Source organism: Neolamprologus brichardi, chromosome 13, assembly GCF_056152115.1.
Source record: "Neolamprologus brichardi isolate AB-2024 chromosome 13, ASM5615211v1, whole genome shotgun sequence".
Lineage (NCBI taxonomy): Eukaryota > Metazoa > Chordata > Actinopteri > Cichliformes > Cichlidae > Neolamprologus > Neolamprologus brichardi.
Window position 1 is genome coordinate 30512570 of NC_142116.1, and position 26686 is coordinate 30539255.

Consider the following 26686-nt stretch of genomic DNA (forward strand, 5'->3'; position numbering starts at 1 on the left):
GTTTATCAAGAGTTGATGTTAAAGTTGTGCTCTTGTAAAACCTACTTTAAAACAAACTGATCTAATGGTTTGCAAATTCATTGCAGGTGTTCCTGAAAAGTGACCGTGTGTCCCGGATGGTGCAGAGTGGCGGCTGCTCAGCTAGTGACTCTCGGGAGGTTTTTAAGAAGCACATAGAGAAACGTGTGCGCAGCTTACCTGAAATTGATGGGCTAAGCAAAGAAACAGTGCTGAGCTCCTGGATAGCTAAATTTGACACCATCTACCGAGGTGAAGAGGACCCCAGGAAACACCAGCAGCGTGTAACAACCAGTGCTGCCTCTGAACTCATCCTTAGCAAGGACCAACTATATGAGATGTTCCAGCAGATCCTGGGTATCAAGAAGTTTGAGCACCAGCTCCTTTATAATGCCTGTCAGGTCAGTAAATTAACAGATTTTTGTATGGAAAATATAAGTTTGCTGTTGTATATAATTTAACTTCCACTTTTTTAGACGTTACTGTTGAATGTGGAACGTTAGTTGGTGAGGGTGGCCATGGCAGAAAAAGAATTGACAACCTTTGTTCTTGAGATTTGGAAACAGAAGTACTGATTTTGAAACAATTAGATCATATAAGGTCACGAGAACTAAGGTTGTTGAGTAGTTCAGTCAAAAGATACTTGCCTAAACAGTGCCTTGGAACTTCTTGTAACTTAATGCAAATAACTCCACAAAAAAGTAAGCCAGAAGAAGCTGTCTTTCTTTCTCTGTGAATTTAATATTGGCAGCTGTAATGACAAGACAAAAGCAAGACATGATCAGTGAAGGCAGACAGGCATCATCACAGTCATCAGTTTTTTTTAAGAAACATATTTTTTTCACGTTTCCTATAGCTTTAGTTTAGACAACCATGAGAGCTTGTACTAAAGTCCCTTTTCCATTAGTAGATACTCAGATTGATTGCCACAACTTGACTCGGATCAACTGGTTTTCCATTACAAAAAAGTAACAGTCATAGCATCATTGTCACTGTCATTGCTTCCATACAGAGATGATCCAATATTAAAATGATAGTTATTGCATCCCTGCCGTCACATGCATGTGAACTTGAGTGACATCTCATTCTTAATCTATAGGTTGTAATATGCCCCCTCTCTGGGGCTGGGGTTGGCTGATGATCTGGTTATAGAGTCGCTGCTGGCTGCCCCAGAGAGTGGAAGGATATGTGTCTCTGTGTGTGTGTGTTTGTCTGCGTGGGACTAGGCCTGGGTGTGGGTCTTCCTGAGCCTTAGTCCTTCTTTGACATTGTTATTGAGGGTGAAATAATTCCCCTCCCCACTCCTCCACACTGGTTGTTGCTCCCCCTGGGACTTGGGCACTTGAGCCCCTTTATCCATTAGTACCTACTCGGATCGACTCACCGTGGATCGCCACAACTCAACTTGGATCGCCTGGTTCTCCATTACAATCCAGTACTATCTTATGTGCATGGTTGTCCTCAAAGCAATGCTGATGAGCGTCCCATGACATAATTAGTACAGTGGCTTGCAAAAGTATTCGGCCCCCTTGAACTTTTCCACATTTTGTCACATTACAGCCACAAAGATGAATCAATTTTATTGGAATTCCACGTGAAAGACCAACACAAAGTGGTGAACACGTGAGAAGTGGAACAAAAATCATACATGATCCCAAACATTTTTTACAAATAAATAACTGCAAAGTGGGGTGTGCGTAATTATTCAGCCCCCTATGGTCTGAGTGCAGTCAGTTGCACATAGACGTTGCCTGATGAGTGCTAATGACTCCTTCTCTCACCCCAACCAGTCACAGCAGATGGCCGCCCCTCCTTGAGCCTGGTTCTGCTGGAGGTTTCTTCCTGTTAAAAGGGAGTTTTTCCTTCCCACTGTCGCCAAAGTGCTTGCTCATAGGGGGTCATATGATTGTTGGGTTTTTCTCTGTATCTATGAAGCGCCTTGAGGTGACTTTTGTTGTGATTTGGCGCTATATAAATCAAATTGAATTGAATTAATGACTAAATAGAGTGCACCTGTGTGTAATCTAATGTCAGTACAAATACAGCTACTCTGTGACGCCTCAGAGGTTGTCTAAGAGAGCAACAACAAAATTACTGAGAAATTTAAAGCAGGCTTAGGCTACAAAAAGATTTCCCAAGCCTTGAACATCCCACGGAGCACTGTTCAAGCCATCATTCAGAAATGGAAGGAGTATGGCACAACTGTAAACCTACCAAGACAAGGCCGTCCACCTAAACTCACAGGCCGAACAAGGAGAGCGCTGATCAGAAATGCAGCCAAGAGGCCCATGGTGACTCTGGACGAGCTGCAGAGATCTACAGCTCAGGTGGGGGAATCTGTCCATAGGACAACTATTAGTCGTGCACTGCACAAAGTTGGCCTTTATGGAAGAGTGGCAAGAAGAAAGCCATTGTTAACAGAAAACCATAAGAAGTCCCGTTTGCAGTTTGACACAAGCCATGTGGGGGACACAGCAAACATGTGGGGGACACAGCAAACATGTGGGGGACACAGCAAACATGTGGGGGACACAGCAAACATGTGGGGGACACAGCAAACATGTGGAAGAAGCTGCTCTGGTCAGATGAGACCAAAAATGCGAAACGCTATGTGTGGAAAACTAACACTGCACATCACTCTGAACACACCATCCCCACTGTCAGATATGGTGGTGGCAGCATCATGCTCTGGGGGGGCTTCTCTTCCTTCCAGCAGGACAACGACCCTAAACATAAAGCCAGGGCAACAATGGGATGGTTTAAAACAAAACATATCCATGTGCTAGAACGGCCCAGTCAAAGTCCAGATCTAAATCCAGTGTTGGGGAGTAACGGAATACATGTACCGCCGTTACGTATTTAAAATACAAAATATGAGTAACTGTATTCCGTTACAGTTACCGTTTAAAAATGTGGTATTTAGAATACAGTTACTTTGTTGAAATAAATGGATTACACGGCGGTACTTCCCTGTTTCATATTGTCGCGGGTCAGGACTGTTTGGGTTTTGCTTGACAGCTACGTTCTGTTGTTCCAGGCGGCAGCGTTACGGTTGCCATGGTTACAGGGTGACGCTCTCTCTCTGCGTGTTTCCTGGGTGAGAGAGCGCCTGTTGTTGTTATGCTAAGCTAATAGGCAGAATGCTACAAGTATAGCTCTAAAGAATGTAGCCTCATGGGCAGTGTAGTCCGTGCTGCAGGGAGAATGGACTGCCATACCCGTTATGTGTCTGTGAGCGAGGGAGGGAGAAAAAGGAAAAGTAGGAGCTGTCATCGAGCAGAAACGGGAGCTGGAAACATGTAAATATAATAATAACCACTGCAGCCAAGAAGAGTGCCTGACAAGCCTACTTGTAAGTAAGCTATTAAGACTCGACTGTACACCGTGTTCGTGTTTTCCTCCAAAAACAATAAGTTCTGTTGGAGCAGCCTTTCAACGCCTCTCTCTGTCTCTCGCTAGCAAAGTTGACCCAGACAACAAAGTAAAGCTAGTTTTCAGCTACGAGCCCGACACAGAGCCCACCGTATTAGTCAGAGGTCCGTTTACTACGGTTCGGAGCCGCGAACCTTCAGTAACAGTAATAAATCACAGCAATAGTACATTCACGTAGTTGTAAACAGCATGATAATATATTAAGTAATCCAAAGTATTCAGAATACGTTACTCTCATTGAGTAACGTAACGGAATACGTTACAGAATACATTTTGGGGCATGTATTCTGTATTCTGTAATGGAATACATTTTAAAAGTAACCTTCCCAACACTGTCTAAATCCAATCCAGAATCTGTGGCAAGATCTGAAAACTGCTGTTCACAAACGCTGTCCATCTAATCTGACTGAGCTGGAGCTGTTTCAAAGAAGAATGGGCAAAGATTTCAGTCTGTAGATGTGCAAAGCTGGTAGAGACAGACCCTAAAAGACTGGCAGCTGGAACTGCAGCAAAAGGTGGTTCTACAAAGTATTGACTCAGGGGCTGAATAATTACACACACCCCACTTTTCAGTTATTTATTTGTAAAAAATGTTTGGAATCATGTAGGATTTTCCTTCCACTTGTCACGTGTGCACCACTTTGTGTTGGTCTTTCACGTGGAATTCCTTTTCTTTTTGTGTGTGTCCTGTCTGGCACTGTAGCAATCAGAATTATTGTCTGAAGGCCAAGAAAAATGCCCAACAGATTTACTTTCCCAAGTGGGCCTTTTGCTATACTGGTCCGCTTGATTGTCATAGTTTATTTGATCTTTATTAGTTATTTTTATTCTAAGTTATTGTAATCAGGCCAGACTGGACTCGGGGACGGGAAAGAAAAACAAGAACAAAAGTTCAGAAGAAAGTTAACAGAAGGAGAGGGAAAGAAAAAGGAGTAAAGAGAGAAAAGACAATGAAAATCTGCTTTATCACTTTTTTCTTTTTTTCCCTCTTTTCCTGGATGATGTGTTGAGAAAAAAGAAAACAAGCAGAAGAAGACTAGAGCAATAGAATAAACAACATCATGATGATCTATGGGAATATAACGGTAAATACTAAATGTTAAACATTATTGTGCAGCACGTAAGATCGACAGCGCACAGTGTGCTTTGAGGTAGGAGCCAAAAAGGGTGTAGTTTGTGTGTGTGAGCACCCGTGTGTACACCTGTGAGCATGAATGCGCTTGTTTTTAAAAGGTTCCTACATGTAATGATCTGTTAGAGGGTGTGGGGGGGCCACAGCCCCATCCACCAGGTTTCACGTGGAATTCCAATAAAAGTGATTCATGTTTGTGGCTGTAATGTGACAAAATGTGGAAAGGTCCAAGGGGGCCGAATACTTTTACAAGCCACTATATGTGACATAAAGGCTACAAGAAAGGTTGATGTCAAAGCGACGATATATCTGGTGCTCGATCTGTGGCTTTTCATCAGACTTGGAGACCACGGTGTTGTTGGTTTTTTGTAGCCAGTTCCCTCATTTCAAAAACAGTGGTTTTAATTTTCGTAAATGAGAGGCTCACATGACTCCTCGAGTAATACCACTGACCAGCCAATCGGTGGCATGCAGTCTGACGGTGTCCCATTTTATTACCTACTCAGATCGTGTGGAACCCTGGCCGAGCAGATACTACCACGGTACCTTTACCAGGTACTAAAACCTAATGGAAAACCCCTAAACTGTGGCAAACAATGCTGAGTCGATCTGAGTAGGTATTAATAGAGTAGACGATGGCACGGCCACATCCAGACGTCCAGACACCTGACTGCTCCGGACTATGCAACTTTTTAGCTTTTTACTTGTTTGTTACGTTGTTATACATTCCAGGAACTTCTAGTTTTGTAGTTTATGACAGCAGATCCCTTCTCAACATCGGTAACAAGTTTGCACATGTAATTTTGGACACTTTTAAATCCCACCCATCCTGGCCGACCGAGATACTACACGGCGCGGCCAACAACAATGGACAGGACGTTCACCCGAGGCGCAGAACAAAGAAAACGCGCTGGCGTTCGGAACAGACTGAGACAGCAGGTGCACCGTGCACCACTGCCCAGTATCCTGCTGGCTAATGTACAATCGTTGGAAAACAAACTAGATGATCTGAGGGCAAGAGTCACCTTCCAACGTGACATGAGGGACTGCAACATTCTGTCCTTCACAGAGATATGGCTGACCCCCACCGTGCCCGACCAGGCCAAAACTCCGTCGGATTCATTCTTCATGCTCCGCGCGGACAGAATGGCGGAGTCGAACAAAACAACAAAAGGTGGAGGAGTGTGTTTCATGTTAAACAGAAAGTGGTGTGACCCCAAGAGCATTTCTACTCTCTCCACCGGCTGCTAGCCACTTCTGGAACACCTGAGCATTAAGTGTTGCCCTTTCTAACTGCACAGTGAGTTCACCTCGGTAATTGCTACAGTGGTCTACATCCCACCCCAAGCGGACACAGCTGGTCGGCCCAATCAGAAGCTACGCTACAGGACGCGCTCAACGACGTAGACATGTTCAGAGCATGCGCGGTTGACATCAATGAGTTTACAGATGTAGTAGTAAGCTTTGTAAACATGCTAGTGGATGAGATCTCCACTGCCACAGTCGTGGTGTTCCCAAACCAGAAACCGTGGGTGGACAGATCGATCTGTGCTGCAGTGAACGCCAGGACCACCACCTACAACGCGGGTCTCCTCCTCATCTCCTCAAACCTGACATGGTCTGCCCACATTCAGCTCCAGACCAAAAAGGCTAGGCAGCGCCTGTATCGCCTATGACAACTGAGGAAGTTCAGGGTCTCTCCAAAGATCCTCAGGAATTTCTATACAGGCGGTGTGGAGAGCATCCTCACATCCTGGTATGAAAACAACAGTGTCAGGGATAAAAAAAAAAAGCTCTTCAGAGAGTGATCCATATGGCAGAACGCTGCTGCAGGACTGCTCTCCCTTCCCTACAGGACATTTATGTCAGGAGATGCTGGACTAGAGCAACTCAGATTTTGAAGGACCCGTCCCATCCCAGCAATGAACTGTTCCAGCTTCTGAAATCAGGCAGAAGGTTCCACACCATCCGAACAAAAGCTGAGAGGCTCCAGAGGAGTTTTTATCCTCAGGCCATTCGTGTGTTGAATCTACCACATTCTCATATCATCTGGATCCTTCTGGCCTCACTACAGCACAAGACACTTTAAATCCCTTCCCACACAATGTACACAAGCTGTAAATTTCCAGATTGTTTTATTTTATTTTATTTCTGTTTATATAATGTACATAACTCACCCACTTGCTGCACATAATGTCCTCTTTGTATAAACTCATTCACTGTATATAAAGTTCTGTCTGTCTCTCTTTTTTCTTTGCACAGTCGTGGAGCGTATCAGGTCACATTGCATTGCGTGTTATACCTGTATAACCATGCACGTGACAAATAAAGGATCTTGAATCATCTTAATGGAAAAGGAGGCTTTAGTGGCTCCATAATACCTGAATGGGCATGGTTGCGATGCCTGATCCCTTGGGGGCTGTGTTCTGGGGTGGCGTGCTGCTGGGGACTTCACAGCGGTTCTTCTAGGGTCTGGGGCCCGTCCTCTGGGATGTGGGATGGTTGGCTGTCTGCTGCTTCTGGTCCCCTGGCACTCTTGCCCTTGGCTGTGGAAACTCTGTCCGGGGCCTACTTCTTCCCTCTGCTTGGATGAACATACGGTTGCCATTGGAATGTGTGACTGCATGTCTTTATCACTCCTGGGGGATTACGGAAACTGGGGTCTCCTTGGTCTTTCCCTGTCTGCCTCTGGCTAATGATGACATTTTCAAGTATGTTTATGTTTCATGACAAACGGTCATGAACAGACACTTTCTTCTTTCTTCTTCTTCTTCTTCTTCTCTCGCTTTCTCTCTCCTTCATACATTTTATACAACTGTGGCCACGGAGATGACTGAATTCAATAATTTGGATGGGTGAGTGACTGCTTTAGGCAATGTAGTTGGTTGGTTCTATGGTAGGTCTTAAAGGGTTAAAGACCTTCTATGACTCTGTGGTGGCATCTGTCATTTTTTACAGTGTGGTATGTTCAAGCAGCAGTTTATCGGCAGCTGAGAGGAAGAGGCTGGATAAACTCAAGGACTCTGGCCAAAATAACATCCCTGATGGACAGAGTCTCCCACCCCATGCATGTAAATTTTGCTGAACTGCAGAGCTCCTTCAGTGTCAGACTGCTACATCCTAGATGCATGAAGGAGTGTTTCCACAGGTCCTCCATCCTTGCAGCCGTCAGACTGTACAATCAAAACTGCTCCCAACAAACATAGATGTTTACATCTGCGCTGTAACTGCAATAATTTAATCAACCGATTCGCACTACAACCTGAGTTTGCCTCTTACCTGTAGTTAATTTAATTTAATTTAATAACTGTACAGCACTCTGTTTATAGTAACCATTGTCCTTAATGTAAATATGTAAGAAGAAAAAAACGTGTATGTTTCTGTTCTGTGTCCTGTGTACTGTTTGTTTGTATATGTGTCTTTCTGGCTGCTGTTACAACCAAATTTCCCCTTGTGGGACAATTAAAGGATTATTCTATTGTATTTCAAAAAAAATACTTCAGTAAAGTTTGAAATACTGATTCAAAAGTAAGAAAATTACAGGCTGTGAAAAATGCAAGGTTTTTATTTTCATGCAAAGCTACCTGAATCTTGTGCTATCTTAACATAATGATAAAATATTTTCAGTAGATAGGAAAACTTTTAAAAAATTCTAATAATGGATTGGATTTATATAGCACTTTTCAAGGCACCCAAAGCGCTTTACAATCAGACTGACAGAAGCGAGGCTGCCATATCGTGCCATCGGCCCGGTTACAGATGCGATTCCCAACCCCCTGAGCCACGGTCGCCTGCTATACTCTAATTATACTCAGCCTGAATCTGAAGGAAAAGAAATCTATTTTCTGTTGCCTACACAGAGAGTGTTACTTTGCTTCTAAATGGGAAAATGTATACAGTCAGGGGTTAAAGTGGGATTCGGCCATTGGGGGAACCCAAAAATTAGGTGTAGTGGCTCAGTGTGGGGTAGATTTTCTTAGTGTACAGGCTGTGATCAGCTGACCTGCTGCTCTTTGTGGATGTACACAACTTAAATCAACCAGATGTGAGCAGATGTTTCTGTTTTTCTAGGTGGTGTAAAGTTGGTATGAAGGTGGAATTCAGTCGTTGGATTTAAGCAGCATCATCAGCTAAAAGTCATATGAATCGCTGCTACACTTGATGTAACATAACTCTGACCATGAAACTACAGCCAATGTGGAGCAGTCACACACTGTTCTTTACTTTAAATCCATCACAATACAGCAAAATAGCCTATTTATCTGGCATGATAGCTCTTCATGCAGCATTTACAGAGCAGTTAGTGTACCTCAGATTGTTTTGCAACAGGTTTCACAACATGAAAAAAACAATGTCACATGTACACACCTAATATTTGACTTAAAAACTTGAATGTAGGACTTGAATGTAAGCTTTCAATCTGCACATTATGGAACACCACTGAGCAGTCCTTACCTTTAAATCTAAGCTCTCTTCTTCCTGTCCTGTCCTGTCTTTCTTATCTTTCTACATCTCTGAGTAAAGTTATTTCTTACTCTTTTACGTCCCTGTGAAATACAGAAGCTGGACCTTTGGGTAGCAATACCCCTGACTTTGGCACACATCTTCTCTTTTTATGTGACATTCTCTGGTGATTAGCCTTCCTCATGTGTTAACTTTCTGTTATCATCACTTATGTTAATGGGTTGATTTTGACCCATGTATTAAGTCAGCTATAAAATACACTAAATCAAAATGAAATCCAATCAATTTTATTCATGTAGCACTTTTACAAACAACTGTTGACCAAAGTGGGGGCGATCGTGGCTCAAGAGTTGGGAGTTCGCCTTGTAATCGGAAGGTTGCCAGTTCGAGTCCCGGCTTGGATAGTCTCGGTCGTTGTGTCCTTGGGCGAGACACTTCACCTGTTGCCTACTGGTGGTGGTCAGAGGGCCCGGTGGCACCAGTGTCCCGCAGCCTCGCCTCTGTCAGTGCGCCCCAGGGTGGCTGTGGCTACAATGTAGCTGCCATCACCAGTGTGTGAATGGGTGGATGACTGAATGTAGTGTAAAGTGCTTTGGGGTCCTTAGGGACTAGTAAAGCGCTATATAAATACAGGCCATTTACCATTTACCAAAGTACTGTACAATAGAATAATCAGATAAAATTTTAAATGAAAGTAAAATCAAGGAAATAATAAGAATAAAATAATGACAGACTCATAGAGACTTAAAAGCTAAGGATTAAAAATGGGTCTTTGGACGAGTTTTAAAAGTATCCAGAGTTGGAGAAGTCCTGATATATAAAGGCAGTTTATTCCACAGCTTCGGAGCAGTCACAGCAAAAGCCCGATTTCTTCTGTGTTTTAATCTACACCTATCAACAGCTAGAAGCATTTGGTCCGCAGACCACAAAGATCTTCCCGGAGTATACCAATGTAGAAGATAAGAAGGATATATAGGAGCTTGTCCATGCAATGTTTTAAAAACAAGTGTCAAGATTTTAAAATCAATTCAAAAACGAACTGGCAGCCAAGTATAGGGATATGTGCTCTTGCGTGTGCGTGCCAGTCAGGAGCATTGCCGCAGCATTTTGAACCAGCTGTAGTCGGCCAATTGATGACGAAGTAACACCAGACTAGAGGCTGTTGCAGAAGTCGAGGCGAAATGAAATAAAGGCGTGGATTGCTTTCTCAAAGTCTCTGAAACAGAGAAATGGCTTCCCCTTTGCAAGTAGGCGGAGGTGAAAGAAGCTGGTCTTTATCACGTTATTTATCAGTTTATTTATCAGTTTATCGAATGTTAAATTACTATCAAAAATCACACCTAAATTTCTCGTAAACAACTTTTTATAATTGTCTAAGGGGCCAAGGCCGTAATGGTCACAAGGGCCGAAGACAATGATTTTAGTTTTCTGTTCATTTAGATTGAGAAAATTTAAAGCCATCCTTGCCTTAACGTCTTCCAGACAATCGAACAGTGTCTTCAAAGGGTTCACAGATTTGCCTTTCAGTGGGAGGTAGATCTGTGAATCATCTGCATAACAGTGAAAGGAGATACCATGTTTTTTTAAAATACAGCCCATAGCAAGCGAAGAGAAGAGAACCGGGCCAAGAATAGATCCCTGAGGGAGCCCACAAAAGAGCAGGGTCCTTGGGGATGAAGTGTCTCTGAATCTAACAGAGAAGGATCGATTAGATAGGAAAGACTTAAACTATTCCAATGCAATCCCTCTAATACCGGCATATTATTCCAGCCGAGAGATAAGAATTGTATGATCCACCGCATCAAAAGCAGCACTGAGATCTAGTAATAATACAATGGCAGAATCTCCCAACTTTTAAAAGTTAAAAGGTCATTAGAAACTTTTAAAGGAGCAGTTTTGGTGCTATGATGTCATGATTCGGCTGTGTGGCAGGCAGGGATTGGACCCAAACGCAAACACACGGGGGATAAACTCAAAAAGCACAGCTTTATTGCTGAAAAAACAGATCACAAGTTATAGAAAACTAAACTGGGAAAAACTACATATAATCTCAGCAGAAAACACAGGGAGAATCACACACAGCATGAGGGAGACGCGGACCTAAATACACCGAGGGTTAACGAGGGAACTGGGAGCACATGGGGAACACAGCTGACACAGATAATCGTAACGAGACAGGGCAGGAGTGAACACAACATGACGCATACTGACGAGAGACTGTCAAAGTAAAACAGGAAGTACAGACAGGAGGAGAGAGAGCACAGGGGTAACAGGCTGGGGAAAACATTGAATGAAACACAAGGAGGGGAGACGAGGGCTCACAGATACACAGTGGGGCACACAGGGGGTAAAAGTCACAAGGGGAAATCAAATAAGGAACAACTTAACAGGAACCATGGCCTAAATAAAGAACAAAATACAAAAATACATGAAAACTAAGAATGCCAGAATGCCCAGCATCATGACATATGATGCGTTTTAAAACCAGACTGGAATACTTCATCGATACCGTGATTATCTAAAAAGGTCTGGAGCTGGAGGAGGACAACTTTCTCCTCAATTTTTGATAGAAAAGGCAGTTTGGAGATTGGTCTATAATTTGATAGAACTGTTGGGTCTAGGTTCTGCTCTTTAAGGATAGTTTCCACCACAGCATGTTGAAAGTCAGGGGGAACAGACCCAGACTGAAGACTGCTATTTACAATGGAATGCAAACATATACCTTTCAGCAGTGTAGGTGGAATGATGTCCAGGGAACATTTTGAAGGTTTCAAGTTATTAACTGTTTCATTAAGTAATGAAAAGGAAACTGTCTCGAAACGATCAAAAACGGCAAAAGTTGAAGAGTGAATGTGGGACCTGATGTGTACAATTTTGTTAATGAAGAATTTCAGAAGATTTTCGCATGTTATATTCGCTTCTGTATGGAGCTCGATAGTGGGTGGGTTAAGAAATGACTTTATAATGCCAAATAAAATACAAGGTTTATGGTGATTGTTGAACACAATCTTAGAAAACTACTTTGTTTTTGCTGCTTTAACGGCTTTCCGATAATTTGACAAGGATTCTCTAAGTGCCTCAAACGATACCTGTAATCGGTCCTTTTTCCACTTTCGTTACGCTTTTCTACAAATCTGTCCAAGTTTTCTTGTATCATTATTCAACCATGGTTAAGTTTTAGGTTTTAGATACTTAGTGGTGAAAGAAGCAATGGAATCAAGTACTTCCAAACAAGTTGAGTTAAACAGAGAGAGTAGGCTGTCAGCAGTGAAATGGCTGGGCCTATTGCAGGTAATGCATGATTTAAATTTTCATACAAATAAGCAAAGCGATCTGCAGCATTTGAGTTAATAATAAGAGATCTGTATTTAGGCACATCTGATTTGATGGACTGACTTAAGAGAGGAAACTCAAATAGTACATGCATGTGGTCAGAAAAATGAATGTCACAGATTTCAATGTCAAGAAGTGACAAGATAGTACCAAATCCAAAGTATGACCATGTTCATGTGTGGGGCCATTGACTGACTGATCAAGATTAAAAGAGTCTATCAGATTTTACAATTAAAACACTGTCATAACTTGGTAAAAGTCTTGTCAAAAATTCAGGAAAATCTTGATGAAGTCCTTATTATATTTCGGAGGTTGATAACCAGCACACATAACACCGGAGTAGACAAACGAATTTCAAATAATTGCAGGTCAAAGCTGCCATAGGCATCAGCTGTTAACTGATGACAGTTGAAGCAGTTTTTATAAACAGTGGCTAATCCTCTGCCCCGGCCCGTAATTCGGGGTGAATTGAGGTAGTAGCAGTCTGAGGGAACCAGTTTAGAAAACGGGCTCAACTCACCCCAGTCGAGCCAAGTTTCAGTCACCAGGAGAAAGTCCAAATTACAAGTGGTGAAAAAGTCATTCAGGGTGAAAGTTTTGTTAGCCAACGACCTAGCGTTAACCAGGGCCAGTTTAGCTAACATAGTGTTCCCCGCCAGCTGGGATGAACAGCGTACAGGGTGAAGATTTTGGTAATCCACTCCACCCCTGTGAAGACGTGGGGAAGGATACCTTCGTGGACACTGGATATCTTGAAGTGGAGTCACAGGTACAATCCGGGCGACCGTGGCTCAGGGGGTTGGGAAGCGCATCTGTAACCGGAAGGTCGCCGGTTCGTTCCCTGGGTTCTCCGTCCTGGTCGTTGTGTCCTTGGACAAGACACTTCACCTACCGCCTACTGGTGTTGGCCAGAGGGGCCGATGGTGCGATATGGCAGCCTCGCTTCTGTCAGTCTGCCCCAGGGTAGCTGTGGCTGCAACCGTAGCTGCCTCCACCAGTGTGTGAATGTGAGAGTGAATGAATAGTGGAATTGTAAAGCGCTATATAAATCCAAACCATTATTATTATTAACCCAAAGAGGTACCAATTCCAGGCAATGCCAGGAAATGAACAACTTCCTGTCCGAGGCAAAGTTCTGTAGAAGAGCATGGGGATTGGTCAACGGGAATATTTCCGTGTAAGTAGCAATGCAGTTTTTGAGTTTTACTTGTAATCCACCCCGTTTCCCTCGCCTTTTGTAGCATTTCTTCCTGAGGGAAGAATGCTAGATGGATGACGGCGAAACCACTGTTTCCCCGCCGATGGATGACGGCGGGGAAACAGTGGTACCGTTTCTACCACAGGTGGGACTCAGTAATCCTCACCTCCTGGGGCCATGTGATACTACTCATCAACAGTGTCTCGGATATTTAATAGTGACTGGAAATCATACACAAAAAGAGTAGAGACATTGTTGAGGAAAACAGATATAAACAGAGCTAGTAGAATCAAAACAGGTAACAGCTGACTGCAAGCCACACACACAGGCGTCGTCTTGCTTTCTACAACCTAAATGGCTAAAAACAATGAGCTATCATTCAATTTGTTTCTCATCTCTTGGCTACCTTGTTGTGCTTCCTTATCCATGAAAATGTTGGTTTTAATACTTTTGGTGTGGGCCTCTATGTTTTTTTTGTCAGTATACTGCTCGGCCATAATTTCAACTAGAGCATTTTATAATTTAGTGAAAAGATTTTTTTTTTGTTTTATTTTGTGGAAATTGAGGTTCCTAACAAAGTCAAAAAGCCTTGAAGCAATAGACAAATTTACCTCATTCTTTTATGCATTTAAAATGTAAAATGGGTCGGTGCCGACACAAGAGGAAGGTTAATAAACAAACAGGACTGCCTTCCATATGTTACTGTTCAGGCTCAAATCGGGTCGATGTTCGGTTACAGTGAACCTGTGGCATCCTCTTGTTTATAAGATATTTGCATCTGATACATCAGTGGGAAAAAAAAGGAAAAGAAAAAACTCATGTGTCATGGATATTGTTAACATGTAGATAACTTGTAATTAATGTGTTTTTCTAGCCTTTCTTTTTACAGTATATTCTTTATGGTGGCACAGTATGTGAGTAACAGATTACAGTAAATATGACGTTACCTGACCCTGCAAATAACCTTTTATGTTAAAAGTAGAAAAAACTAGAGAACCGATAGAGTCAGAGCTGAACGCTCATTTTTTTTATTCTCTTCTTGAAAGCAGAGGTGGTTTTGAGATATTTTAATGAATTTACACCATAGTGTAACACTCTCTCTGCCACAGTCTCTGTCTTTCTCACTTTCTCTTGTCTACATGAAAGTGATGATTCAAATAAGATATTAATATAACTTTTATGCACTACAAAGTTTTATAACACTCCAATTTTTCCAATTTTTTATTGAAATTTTGCAGTTTTATGTGTCATTGCACTCTGAAATGAAAGCATAGTACAAATAAGCAATTGGAGTTAAAAAAGAAATCATTGAATCAGTTTATAGACCAAAATGTATTCTAAACTTTTGACTCATCGATGTAGTCCCCTTTGGCAGATATAACAGCTGAACACACCCGTGGCATTCTTTCTACAATAGAAATCAAATATTCTCCCATATCTGTAGCAGAAGTTCCCATAAATGTGGACCTTGTAGGCTGCTTTGCTTTCACTCTTCTGTCCAGTTCATCCCAAACCAGCTCGATGGGGTTTTAGTCTGGAGACTCTGCTGAACACTCCGTGTTTTCAAGCTCACCTTCTTGTTCTTTTTTCCTGAGGTAGTTCTGGCATAGATTGGACTTGTGTTTTGGGTCATTATCTTGCTGTAGGATGAACCCCTGACCAACTAGGCACATACCAGAGGATACTGCATGATGTTCCAGAATGCTGTGGTAGCTGTTTTGGTTCAGGGTGCCTCTCACTATGTACAAGTCACCAACCCTGGATCCAGCAAACAGCCCCGGACCATCACACTTCCTCCTCCACGCTTGACAGTTGATGCCACACACTGTGTAACCATCCTACTCGATGTTGTACAGAGATCCTGCATGATGAACCAAAGATTTCAGATGTTGATTCATCAGTCCATAATACCTTCTTCCAGTCTGCAGTAGTCCAATGGCAGTGTTTCATGGCCCAGGCAAACCTTTGTCTTATTCTGACATCTTACCAATAGCTTTCTTCCTGCCACTCATCCTGTCAAACCTGCAGCTCAAAATCTTCTCTTCACAGCTGAAAATGAGACTTGCTTACTATGACCACTATTAAGCCGTGCTTGAAGCTGTTGTCCTGTGAGCTGTCTGTTAACTCTCTGATTCAGCTGTGGCTTTGGGTCTGCCAGACCTCTTCCTGTCAGACTTCTCCAAAGTTTCTGAGTGGCTTTTGCCATACTGATCCATTTAATTGAGAATGTTTATTCGATCGGTTTAAACTACGGTTCAGAGCAGTGTTCTGAAACATCTGCACTTTGGAAGCTCAACACAGCGTCAAAATGTCGGTTTTGACCTTCCCATCTCTACCCATGATGCATATATGAAGAATGTATCAATGGATAATAACTACCTTCCTTCACCCATATGGAATCTGTCCTCTGTTATTACCTGGGAACCACTGTGAGTACATTATATTGCACATTTTTAATCTCCTTACTCCCCCTGGTACTCAAATTTCCCTTGCTCCAGACCCATAGTCCCACTATTGACTGGGCCAACAATAAGGTTACTTCTTGGAGTTTGCACTATCATCAGTATTGTTTACAGTCTGAATTACCCCGCGACTGGGCGATGAATGAGAAAATGGCTTTTAAAGCCACCTTGGTCACTTTGAGTACCCACTGATGCTTTTGGCCTCACAAATGCCCTAGCCGTGTTCCAGTAAATGACATCCTCAGAGAGGTTTCCTCAATATCTTTTTCAACCAGACAGGACAAAACTTGGTAGACAGAAAGTGGAGGTCATATGTGGAGAAACAGATCAGACACAGATCCGCCTCAGGTTAGTTTGTATTAAATAAAAACTGTTTCTGCAGCAGATTATGACCATTTCAGTTTTTAAATATTTTTTCTAAAATTTCTAAGACACTAATTATAATAATAACAATAACAATGATAACAAAAAATCTATTATTTTTGCCATTATTGGATAAAAATGTATAAAGACAGAAAACTGCTTTAATCTTCCCAGCTCCCAGTGATTGAATGTCAGCAGTAACTGACAGATGACAGCCTTCGTTTCTCTAAAAGAAACAGCTGCCAACCACTAAAAGAAAAGTGCCTGGCAGTGTTTTTTGTTACAGAAAGAGAGTTAACTTCAACTCTGAGTCAGTTTGTTAAGAGATATATTCTAAAACACTTCTTCAGCAGAGAATCAGAGAGGAGAAACACACAGATTTTCTTGCTAGCAAGGGCAGCCTCCTGAGCTCACACACCAAGAGTGAAGCTCCAAGATTCGCAAATGAGAGACTGCCCCGGTCTTTATTTGTAGTTTTTCTTCCCTGTTACCTAAAATGTACAGTGCTTAACAAATTTATCACACCACTAGTCATAAAAACCAAGCACAGATCTTAACTCTGTCACATTTATCAGGCAGAAAGAAAATTCCACTGTGCCAGTCTGAGTCTGAGGTAATCAAACCTAATATTTAACCACTGAAGTGAATGACTGACATTTGTCATTTTAACAGTATAGCTTTTTACTTACTTTACATACTTCAGTGTGTGTGTGTGTGTGTGTGTGTGTGTGTGTGTTTGTGTGTCAGAGTGTGACCCCATAAATGACTTCCCTAAACCTGCTGGACTCAAAGTCCAGCAGTTCATCTAAACAAAAGCACTTAGACTGGAAACAGATATAACTACGTTAATCCTACCGTAAAACAATAAAACAAGGTACGACCTTTTCCCATGCTCCTAGGATGTGGGGGTGAACGCCAGAACACCCTGGAATATTACAGACTTCCTAGGATGAGACATTCCTTCAATATGCCACCAACTATATACTTCTAAACACAAGTGATTACATGCAGTATTCTACCATATGCAAACTTATATCATTAAAAGATTATACTGACTACTAAGTACAATTTTCCATTGACACAGTTACTGGTAGTGATGGGAATTCCGGTCCGGAGAGCTGGGGGTTATAAATATAAATATAATATATAATATAATATAAAATAGGATTCAGTGCATGAATAAACTTCCTGAATCCTCAACAGAATTTATTTGGAAATCAAGTGCAATGATTTTTGCCAGTTCTTCATCAATTGAGTTCTGTCTTGCTTGGATCAAAGACTTCTGCTAAAACTGTCTCATAGAGCTCTGGGTTGGTTTATGTGCTTGTGGTGGTATACTGCACGATGCTGTCGATACTGCAGCAGAAGCAGCAGCAACAGTTACAGTAGACACACTGGCACCTTCATTAATATCACACTCAAATGACTGTGTTTTATCTTCCCATTCCCAACCGGCTGTATTTGATATCCTTTTCTTGCAGACTCTACACGCTGCCTTTACATTGTCAATAAAATTGAGATGGTTCCAGATTTTGCTTCTTTTCTTGGTATCACTCGTTTTCATTACTATACCTTTCTAATGTGTTGATGTTTTCTCTTGTTGTTGCCCCTGGCGCTTTCTCTTTCTCCCTCCTGCTCTGTTTGTGTGCTGCTGCTGCTGCGAGTGTACTCACATGCTCACATGCAGTGTGAAGTGAAAAAAAGTGAGAGAGAGGGTGAGAGGAAGAAAAAAAGAAACACTTCAAAGAGCTGTTTCATTTGCGACCGACACATCACTAGTTACTGGGGTAACAGTCTGTGTTGTGATTACATTTAATCTTAAAATTTCTTCACAGATTGAGATTTAGTCATTAAATGCAAACAACATTTCTGTAAACGGCTTGGTTCTTATATATCATTTTTCTACTATGAGCAAAGTGGTTTGTATTCCTCATTCACCAATTCATGCAAGCGTTTTTTTTCTGTCCTTAACTGGTTTCCATCGAACACTCACATGCATTCAGTCAGCACTGGCAGGTGCTCTGCTATTTATTTATGTGTTACCATGTTGAATCATAGTACCAGGGCTCCGCTAATGATAATCCTTTCTTACCCTGTGCACACACAAACACACTTTGTTGAGTGAACAAACTCAAGATTCAAGTTTACTGTCATGTACACTGCAAAACAAATGGTTACACAGAGCAATGAAATGGAAACTCAGAAGTTACTGAAGTAAGTCTGTGAGTTTCCTGTTCCCGAACAGCGGATCAGTTGTTGATCTCAGATTTAATCAACTCGGAGTTTAATTTTACGTTTTTTCCACATGCTTCCTCGAATAGAGCATAGAGGCCAACAGTCAGTCTGTTACTCTAGTGACTGAGTTTCTGATCCATAAAGACGGTTAACATCAACTCTAAGTTTCTCTCATCTCAGTCTTAACAACTTCAGAGTTTTTAGCTAAATCTGTTTCCTGGAATAAGGCCCAGGTGCACTTAAGAGGAAACAACAACACAACCCCTAAAAAGGTTTTGCAACTGATGACTGTTGTGAAAAAAATAAGCATTAGAGCTTTGGAACTGATTTTCTGAGATTTTGAAAAAAATTAAAAAACATTTTTTGCAAATGGGTGCGGCAAAAGCAGTCTTTACACCACCATTATATATAAACAAACAATCTTTGTCTGCACAATTGTTTTCTTCTGTGAAGTTTCTTTACACAGTCACTTAGGCACCAGCCTGATAATAAAGACATCGGCTACAGCTTATAGCTGTTAGATGTTTTCCTATCTTTGCACACTCACTGTTTGTACAAGAAAGCTAGAATATATAAATGCAGTCATATGCAGAGGGTAAATGAGTTGAAATAAGAAACTTCTTATGATACTTCAACTCTTCAACTATATTTGAAATAACTATTTTAGTAAGAATATAGTAAAGGTTTTTACTATGGGTGATAATTTCCTTGGGGATTATTAAAATATTCTGATTCCTATTTATCTCAGATGATCCAGTCCTTCTGCTTGACCATCTCCATTTTGCATAAAGTGTTAGTACCACTTTCTATTACAGCTCAGAAATAAAGAGGTAATAGTAGAGTAACAAGGGGGAAACAAGAGAGTAATAATGTGGTAATTTCTATGTTATTACTATTCAATTACAAATCTAATAACAATATCCAAGTAATATCATGGCAGCAACAGCGGTTACAGCTGAGTAATATTATCTTGAAATGTATGTAATAGGATAATAAAAGCTCAAAAACTGAGGTAAATATTATTGAAATATAGCGCCGTAATAAAGTGGTAATAGTAGGGTAAGTTATTGCTACTCAATTACCTGTGATAGTATCTGTGTAATAAGCAGGAAGGAAGCTGCAAAATGCAAAACTGCCTGTTTCCACTTAATTATACATTAATAACCAATTAAAGCTAACGTAAAGAAGTGTGTTTATTACCTGGCAATATCTCTGGTATTTTCTGCGTAATAAGAAGGAAACAGAGCTGCAAAATGCAAAACTGACTGTTTTTATTTAATAGCATATTAATAACCAGGTAATAATGACTACTAGGAAACACCTGTGGTGGTTTCTGTGTAATAAGAAGGTATTTAATACTATGATCATGATAGCTGATTAAAACAAGCATCAGGAAGTCTTTAATTTACTGGAAACACATATTCAAAATGTTAATAATTATATTTAAATGTACAACACGTATGAATGCATTAGATTGACGTAGGCGTGTAGAGCACCATCTTTCACATCATACTTTGGATGGCAGCAAATAATATGGTAAATATATTTCAGGTAGGAAAAAAAAGTGGTGCAATTTTTAAAAAAAGTCCAGTACACAAAAATAAGATGCTATCCATGTTCTCCTGCTTGTTCAATTCAGGGTTGTGGGGGGCGCAGCACCATGACCCTGATCCACCTTCATCATTGATTGACCCCTGACCATCAAAAGATCAAGCCTCTCAGTTGAAAACTGGAATATTCAATTTTTGGGCAAATATCTATGCCTTATTTGAAACTATAACTAACCACATCAAGTTCTCTATCCATATTTACAATAATAATGGTCAGGTAATTTCACGACAATCTTACTTTTATGCAACCTTAGTTTTTAGAAGTACTCTAAGTATTTTTAGGTAAGCTAACTTTAGCTACTAACCTACTGTTAGCTACACTGTTAGTGGTGTAAGTTGTGGTATGTGGTATAAGTTAATAACTACAAGAGACAGCAGTAGCTATAACATGGGTTTGATTCCAAATGTATTGTTATAATCCATTGGTTTATGTAAGCATGGATCTACAAGGCAAGCCAAAACTGAGGCAAACGGTGGCTAAAGTGGAAACTTGGCACTCTACTTCTTCTTTGTCTTTCTCCAGGGATAAAATTGAAAGTGCAGACTCCCAGTAGGCAGTGTTATGGAAATTTTAACAATACCATATACATACAATAACATACCCAGTGAGCATTTGAAATGACTTAATAAACATATTGCAATATGGAGAGACCCACTCCAGCCAAACACTAGGGTGATCTCTGAATTGTGGCCACTGCCCTTACATCTTATACACACAGACACAGACACTCTTAAACAAAGAACCTTCCACAGCAGATCCTTATCTCTTCAGTCCAGCTCACCCTTGACCCTCTCTTAGTCTAAGAAAGATAAACTGTCACCAGCTGTCACCTCCTTTACAACAGGATGTCTGGAGACCCTTAAGTCTTCAATGGGTTCACTGTGAGAAGGCAATAAACCTTGTGGCCCACCTGATAACATTTTACATGCATACAACTGGTGTCAAGAGTGATTATTCTACACTGAGTTGAGAAAGTATTACTACTATTACTAAAGTGATGCGTTTAATACATAAAATAAAGAGATTTCCAGTACAGCAGCAGTCTGCCACCTACTGGCAGCCAGTTCTTTGCACGCTGTTTTTATTTATGCTTATTATACAGAACCTACCACATGTGTTGCTAGATAATAATCACACACTTTTTTAGTTTGCTTTAACAGGTTATTAATGCTATTAAATCAAGGGCGTAGATTTGGTTTTGGCATTGGTGGGGACGGATGATTCAACCACTGAACTCCTGCCCTGTTTCTTTTTTTTTTCCTTTTTGTTTTTGCTTCTTAATAAAAAGAGGAGAAATACTTGCCAACATATGCTATTCTACATGCTTTTAAACCATTTAAAATTACAATTCATAGTTTTATATGTGAATTATATAATGTTAAATTATTACTAAACAAATGACTAAGTATTTTAGACTTTAGTTTACTTCAGCCATATTTCATATAAATCAGGTATCATACAAAAATAAAAATAGCTTCAAATACAGTCATGACAATAAATCTCTGTAAACTAATATCCTGGCTTGCTCAAAGCTGCCGTTTTCTCTGACAGTTTCAATCAAAATTAGAAATGCTGCTCTGAGACTGAGATAACTAATAGTGCTGCATGTTGTGCAGTTAGTTTCCAAAACACGTTATTCGTGGTTACATACAGTTTTAGACTGATGTGGGCCAAAGCCTAGCATAGCCTGTAATGTTATTATGACGGACACATTTTATGAGTTAATTTGGCTTTAAGTAACTTACAGGTTTCTTTGAAAAATACTTTCTTACATCCAGGTTCTTTTTGCTGCCGTCCTCCTCTCCTCCTCGCAGCGCAGGTTTGCTGCTGCTAAAACTAAACAGAGCTCCCTGAAAGGCACAGCCAATCACATTGGCCATATTTGTCACATGAGGTAGGACTCCAGTAGAGAACGTAATTTAACTCTTTCTGCACCGCTGGGTGAATGAGACGCTGACAGATCGTTTTTTTTTCTTTCTATCGGGTTTGATTTTCTTTACTCGAATAGATCAAATTAGTGGGGACAATTCAGTAATCGCTGAATATTGGTGGGGACATGTCCCTTCCGTCCATGCCAAATCTACGCCCTTGTGTTAAATAGAAACAGTCAGGTTTTGCATTTTGCAGCTATATTTCCTGCTTATTACACAGAAACTACCAGAGGTAATTGAGTGGTAATAACTTAGAAAGTACCACATTATTACGTTCTAGTTTCCTTTTTGTTACCCTACAATTACCACTTTATTACCAAGCTGTATGTCCACATTGTTACCCCCAGTTTTGAGGCTATTATTATTATTATTGAGGCTATATTATTTATGAACTTTATGTAATAACATAAAGTTCATAAATAATATTACTCAACCGTGAATATCTCATAAACTACACTTTCAGTGCTATTTCTTATTGTCAAAATTAATCACAATCTGTCATTTAGATTTTGAAGTACTTAAAATATGAATATGTCCTATATTTGAGTATATAAATAAAAAAACAACTTAAAATTGTAAAAATCGATGACCCTTTAGCGAGCCTGATTCTGATGGAAGTTTCTGCCTATAAAAAAGGGATTTTTTCCTTCCCTCTGTCGCCAAAGTGCTTGCTCGATTGTTGGCATTTCTCGGTATTATTGTAGGGTTCACCTTAAGCCGACTGTTGTTTTGACTTGGCACTATATGAATAAAATGGAATTGAATTGATCTACTCTACCTTCCTACCATTTTGAGACCTACTGCCCTGGAAGAGTCTGATAATCCAGTGCAAACACATGCTGTTAGTGGGATTTAGCTAGTTAGTTATCTGGTTATTCTAAATTGCCCATAGGTGTGAATGTGAGTCTACTCTGCCTTTTGGTTTCCTACTTTCCTACTGCCTCTCCCAAAGCTCGTCCCGCATGCTATTGTATTTCATATTTGTGATTTGTACATTGAAGCAAAACTTCAAATGGCAGAACTGACAGTGTTGTTTTAATTATTTTTTATCAATCCATTTACATTTATTTATTTAACGAGTGGGGCTGACGATTACAGTGTGTGAATGTGTGTGTGAATGAGTGAATGACTGAATGTAGTGCAAAGGGCTTTGGGGTCCTTAGAGACAAAGTAAAGCGCTATACAAATGCAGGCCATTTACCGGTCCTGCAAGGTTACCTGGCTTCTATCAGAGGAAGTATGGTAGACATTTGGAGGGCTTTGAGGCAGTTAGTACTGAATAAATCCCCTCACCTATTTTCTCCATCTAAGCTTTAAGTCATTGAACTACAGCACTGACATTTAACTAATATTCAAGCACAGTTTTCTTTAGTCAAGATAATTTAATTAATTTGCACAGATTATTTTCTAAATTGAAAACATTCTAGCTACAGAGCACACTGCCCAATATATCTCACATTTTATTGACTTCACCTGTCAGTGGTCATAAGGTTATGTCTTATTAGTGTACTTGGGAGTTTTTTGTTTAAAAAGAGCAATATGCACAATATGTGTAATATGTTTCCCCAGCTGGACAACCCAGATGAACAGGCAGCACAGATCAGAAGAGAGCTGGATGGACGACTTCAAATGGCAGACCAGATTGCTCGGGTAAGACATTTGGATGGTTGAGGAGATTAATAATAGGGTTAGGATAATAATAATAGGTAAGGATTGACTCTTATTTTATATTTCAACATATGATATAAATACAGACATTTTTCCTCAGTTAAATTTTTACATTTATATAACATTTATTAGAAATGAGCAGCACGGTGGTTTGGTGGTTAGCACCATTATGTCGTAGCTGGAAGGTTCAGTTCAATTTTATTTATACAGCTCCACATCACAGCAACAGTCATCCTATAGGGCGCTTTATATTATAAGGTAGAACCCACATTAATAGATGGTAATAGTAATGGTTCAAATCTGCTAGCTGGCTGGGGCCTTTCTCTGTGGAGTTTATATGATCAGTGGGTACTCCAGCGTCCTCTCACAGTCTGAAGTTATGAATGTTAGACTGACTGGCAAAATTGGCAGTAGGTGTGAGCAGAAATGTCTGTCTCCATTTCCATTTTAGTCCTGTAACAGACTGGCAACCTGTCTTGTACCCTTATTCCTGCCCTGTGATAGCTGGAATAGACTTTATCAAAATTTAACAAATTTGCTTTAAAGTTTTTCTTTGGATCAGATAGATAGATACTTTATTGAACACACAAGGCAGATTGTTGGATCATGTTCATTATTTAATTGGCGGCTTTCCCATTTTTGTCAGTATGGGGGGAAGTTCCCTCGGTTTGTCTCTAGAGAAATGGAGGCCATGTACATTGAGGAGCTGCGATCCTCTGTCAACCTTCTGATGGCAAACCTGGAAAGCATGCCAGTGTCCAAAGGAGGAGAGTTCAAGCTGCAGAAGCTAAAACGAGGCCACAACACCTCCATCATGGACATGGGCCAGGAGGATGAGAATGCGCTGTCCAAGTCTGATGTAGTGCTGTCCTTCACCCTGGAGGTAGGTGGAGAGACCTATGAAACCGTTTGTAGAATGATGTCTTGCTGTGTCATTTTACTGGTGCAAATACAGAGTGCACATAATCGAGAACCAGTTGTTGTAGAGAACCGGTTCCCAGTAGTCTAATTCCTTTGAATTGTTAGTCTGCCTGCCTATCTATCCTGGTTATCGGTTATCGGCAATAAAATATGCGTTAGTAAATTCATTTACGAATTTTTAAATTATTTTATTTATTTAAATATTACTATTATTTAACAATTGAATTTAAAATAAAATCACTATTTATAAATCAATTTATATATTTGTATATCAATATTTCAAAACAAATTACTTCAAATGAAAAAATACAATTAAAAAGAGAAAGAAGTAATTTAATTAAAAACAAATCAAAGATATATTTCTGACATTTAAAATGCCGATTCCATTTCTCATTTTCAAATCCATTTCCTCACTGTATTTCCCATTCCTGGTAGGTCACGGTTTAGCTATTATATTAGCAAATGGATTAGCTTAACTCTAATTAGCTGGATTAGAGCTGCAATGCTAAGAAGTGTGTGTGTGCTTGTATAAAGGCTATTCAGCCTTTTTATTTACACTCCACTCCACTACAGTCCAACTCTACCGATGGGCAAAGCGAGGTTTTGTAAACACTGAAACAGTCAAAGCATTTCTGCCAGAAATGTATTGAAGCTTTGAAACAATATGAAACCCATCTCCACGGTGACATCTGCTGGCTGTTCTGTTCAACTGCTTATAGTAGCAGACTGTCAATAATTGTTATCAACAGATTTTTGAAGAAATCCTTGCCTGAACAAGGCAATACAACGATATGGTTTTTCTTTCAATTCAAATCAATTTTATGTATATAGCACCAAATCACAACAACAGTCGCCTCAATGTGACTGTTGTTGTGATTTGGCGCTACAATATACCCTACGATGGTACATATAGAGAAAAAACTCTACAATTTTTTCTTTGTTTTTTCTTTGCGACATGATGGTTATCAATCTGCCTAGTTAAGTGCGAGGGCCGAATATACATATAAAAAAAATTCCCCACTCGCCCCGGTGGGCAGTCTATTTTTCAAGCTCGGGTCCTCTACCAGAGGCTTGGGAGTTTGAGGGTCCTGCGCAGTATTTTAGCTGTTCCTAGGACTACACTCTTCTGGACAGAGACGTCCAGAAGATGTTGCTCTGATGTTCCTCCTGGGATCTGCTGGAGCCACTCGCCTAGTTTGGGAGTCACCGCACCTAGTGCTCCGATTACCACTGGGACCACTGTTACCTTCACCCTTCACATCTTCTTTAGCTCTTCTCTGAGCCCTTGGTATTTCTCAAGTTTCACGTGTTTCTTCTTCCTGATGCTGCTGTCATTCGGAACTACTCATCTATCACTATGGCTGTCTTCTTCTGTTTGTCTACCACCACTATGTTCGGTTGGTTAGCCACCATCATTTTGTCCGTCTGTATCTGGAAGTCCCACAGGATCTTAGCTCGCTCATTCTCTCCCACTCTTGGGGGCGTCTCCCATTTTGATCTCGGGACTTCCAGGCCATACTCAGCACAGATGCCTTTATATGTATATATATATATATATATATACATATATATATATATATATATATATATGTATATATATATATACATATATATATATATATACACACATATACACACACACATGTATATATATATATATATATATATATATATATATATATATATATCTCCATCCATTTGCTTTCGCTTATCCTTTTATTTATATGTATATATATATATATATATATATATATATATATATATATATATATACAGAAATGATTTCCTAAATAGACAAAATATATTTGCCTATTGAAAAAGTCTTTCTTTTTGCATGCAGAGAGAAAAATGAACCGCAGTCAATATATATATATATATATATATCCATCCATCCATTCGCTTCCGCTTATCCTTTTCA

The 26686-nt window shown here is 40.3% G+C and overlaps 1 protein-coding gene across 2 annotated transcripts in view; it reads left to right on the forward strand.

Moving 5' to 3' along the window:
• The window catches only part of LOC102788571 (calcium-dependent secretion activator 1-like), a 243993-nt gene that overhangs the window by 30986 nt on the left and 186321 nt on the right, over nt 1-26686 (forward strand). For both annotated transcript variants that reach the window (XM_087850444.1, XM_087850445.1), the window contains exons 3-5: nt 87-419; nt 23749-23829; nt 24494-24730. In XM_087850444.1, coding sequence (XP_087706570.1) covers nt 87-419; nt 23749-23829; nt 24494-24730 — 651 coding nt within the window. The remainder of the gene's footprint in view (nt 1-86; nt 420-23748; nt 23830-24493; nt 24731-26686) is intronic.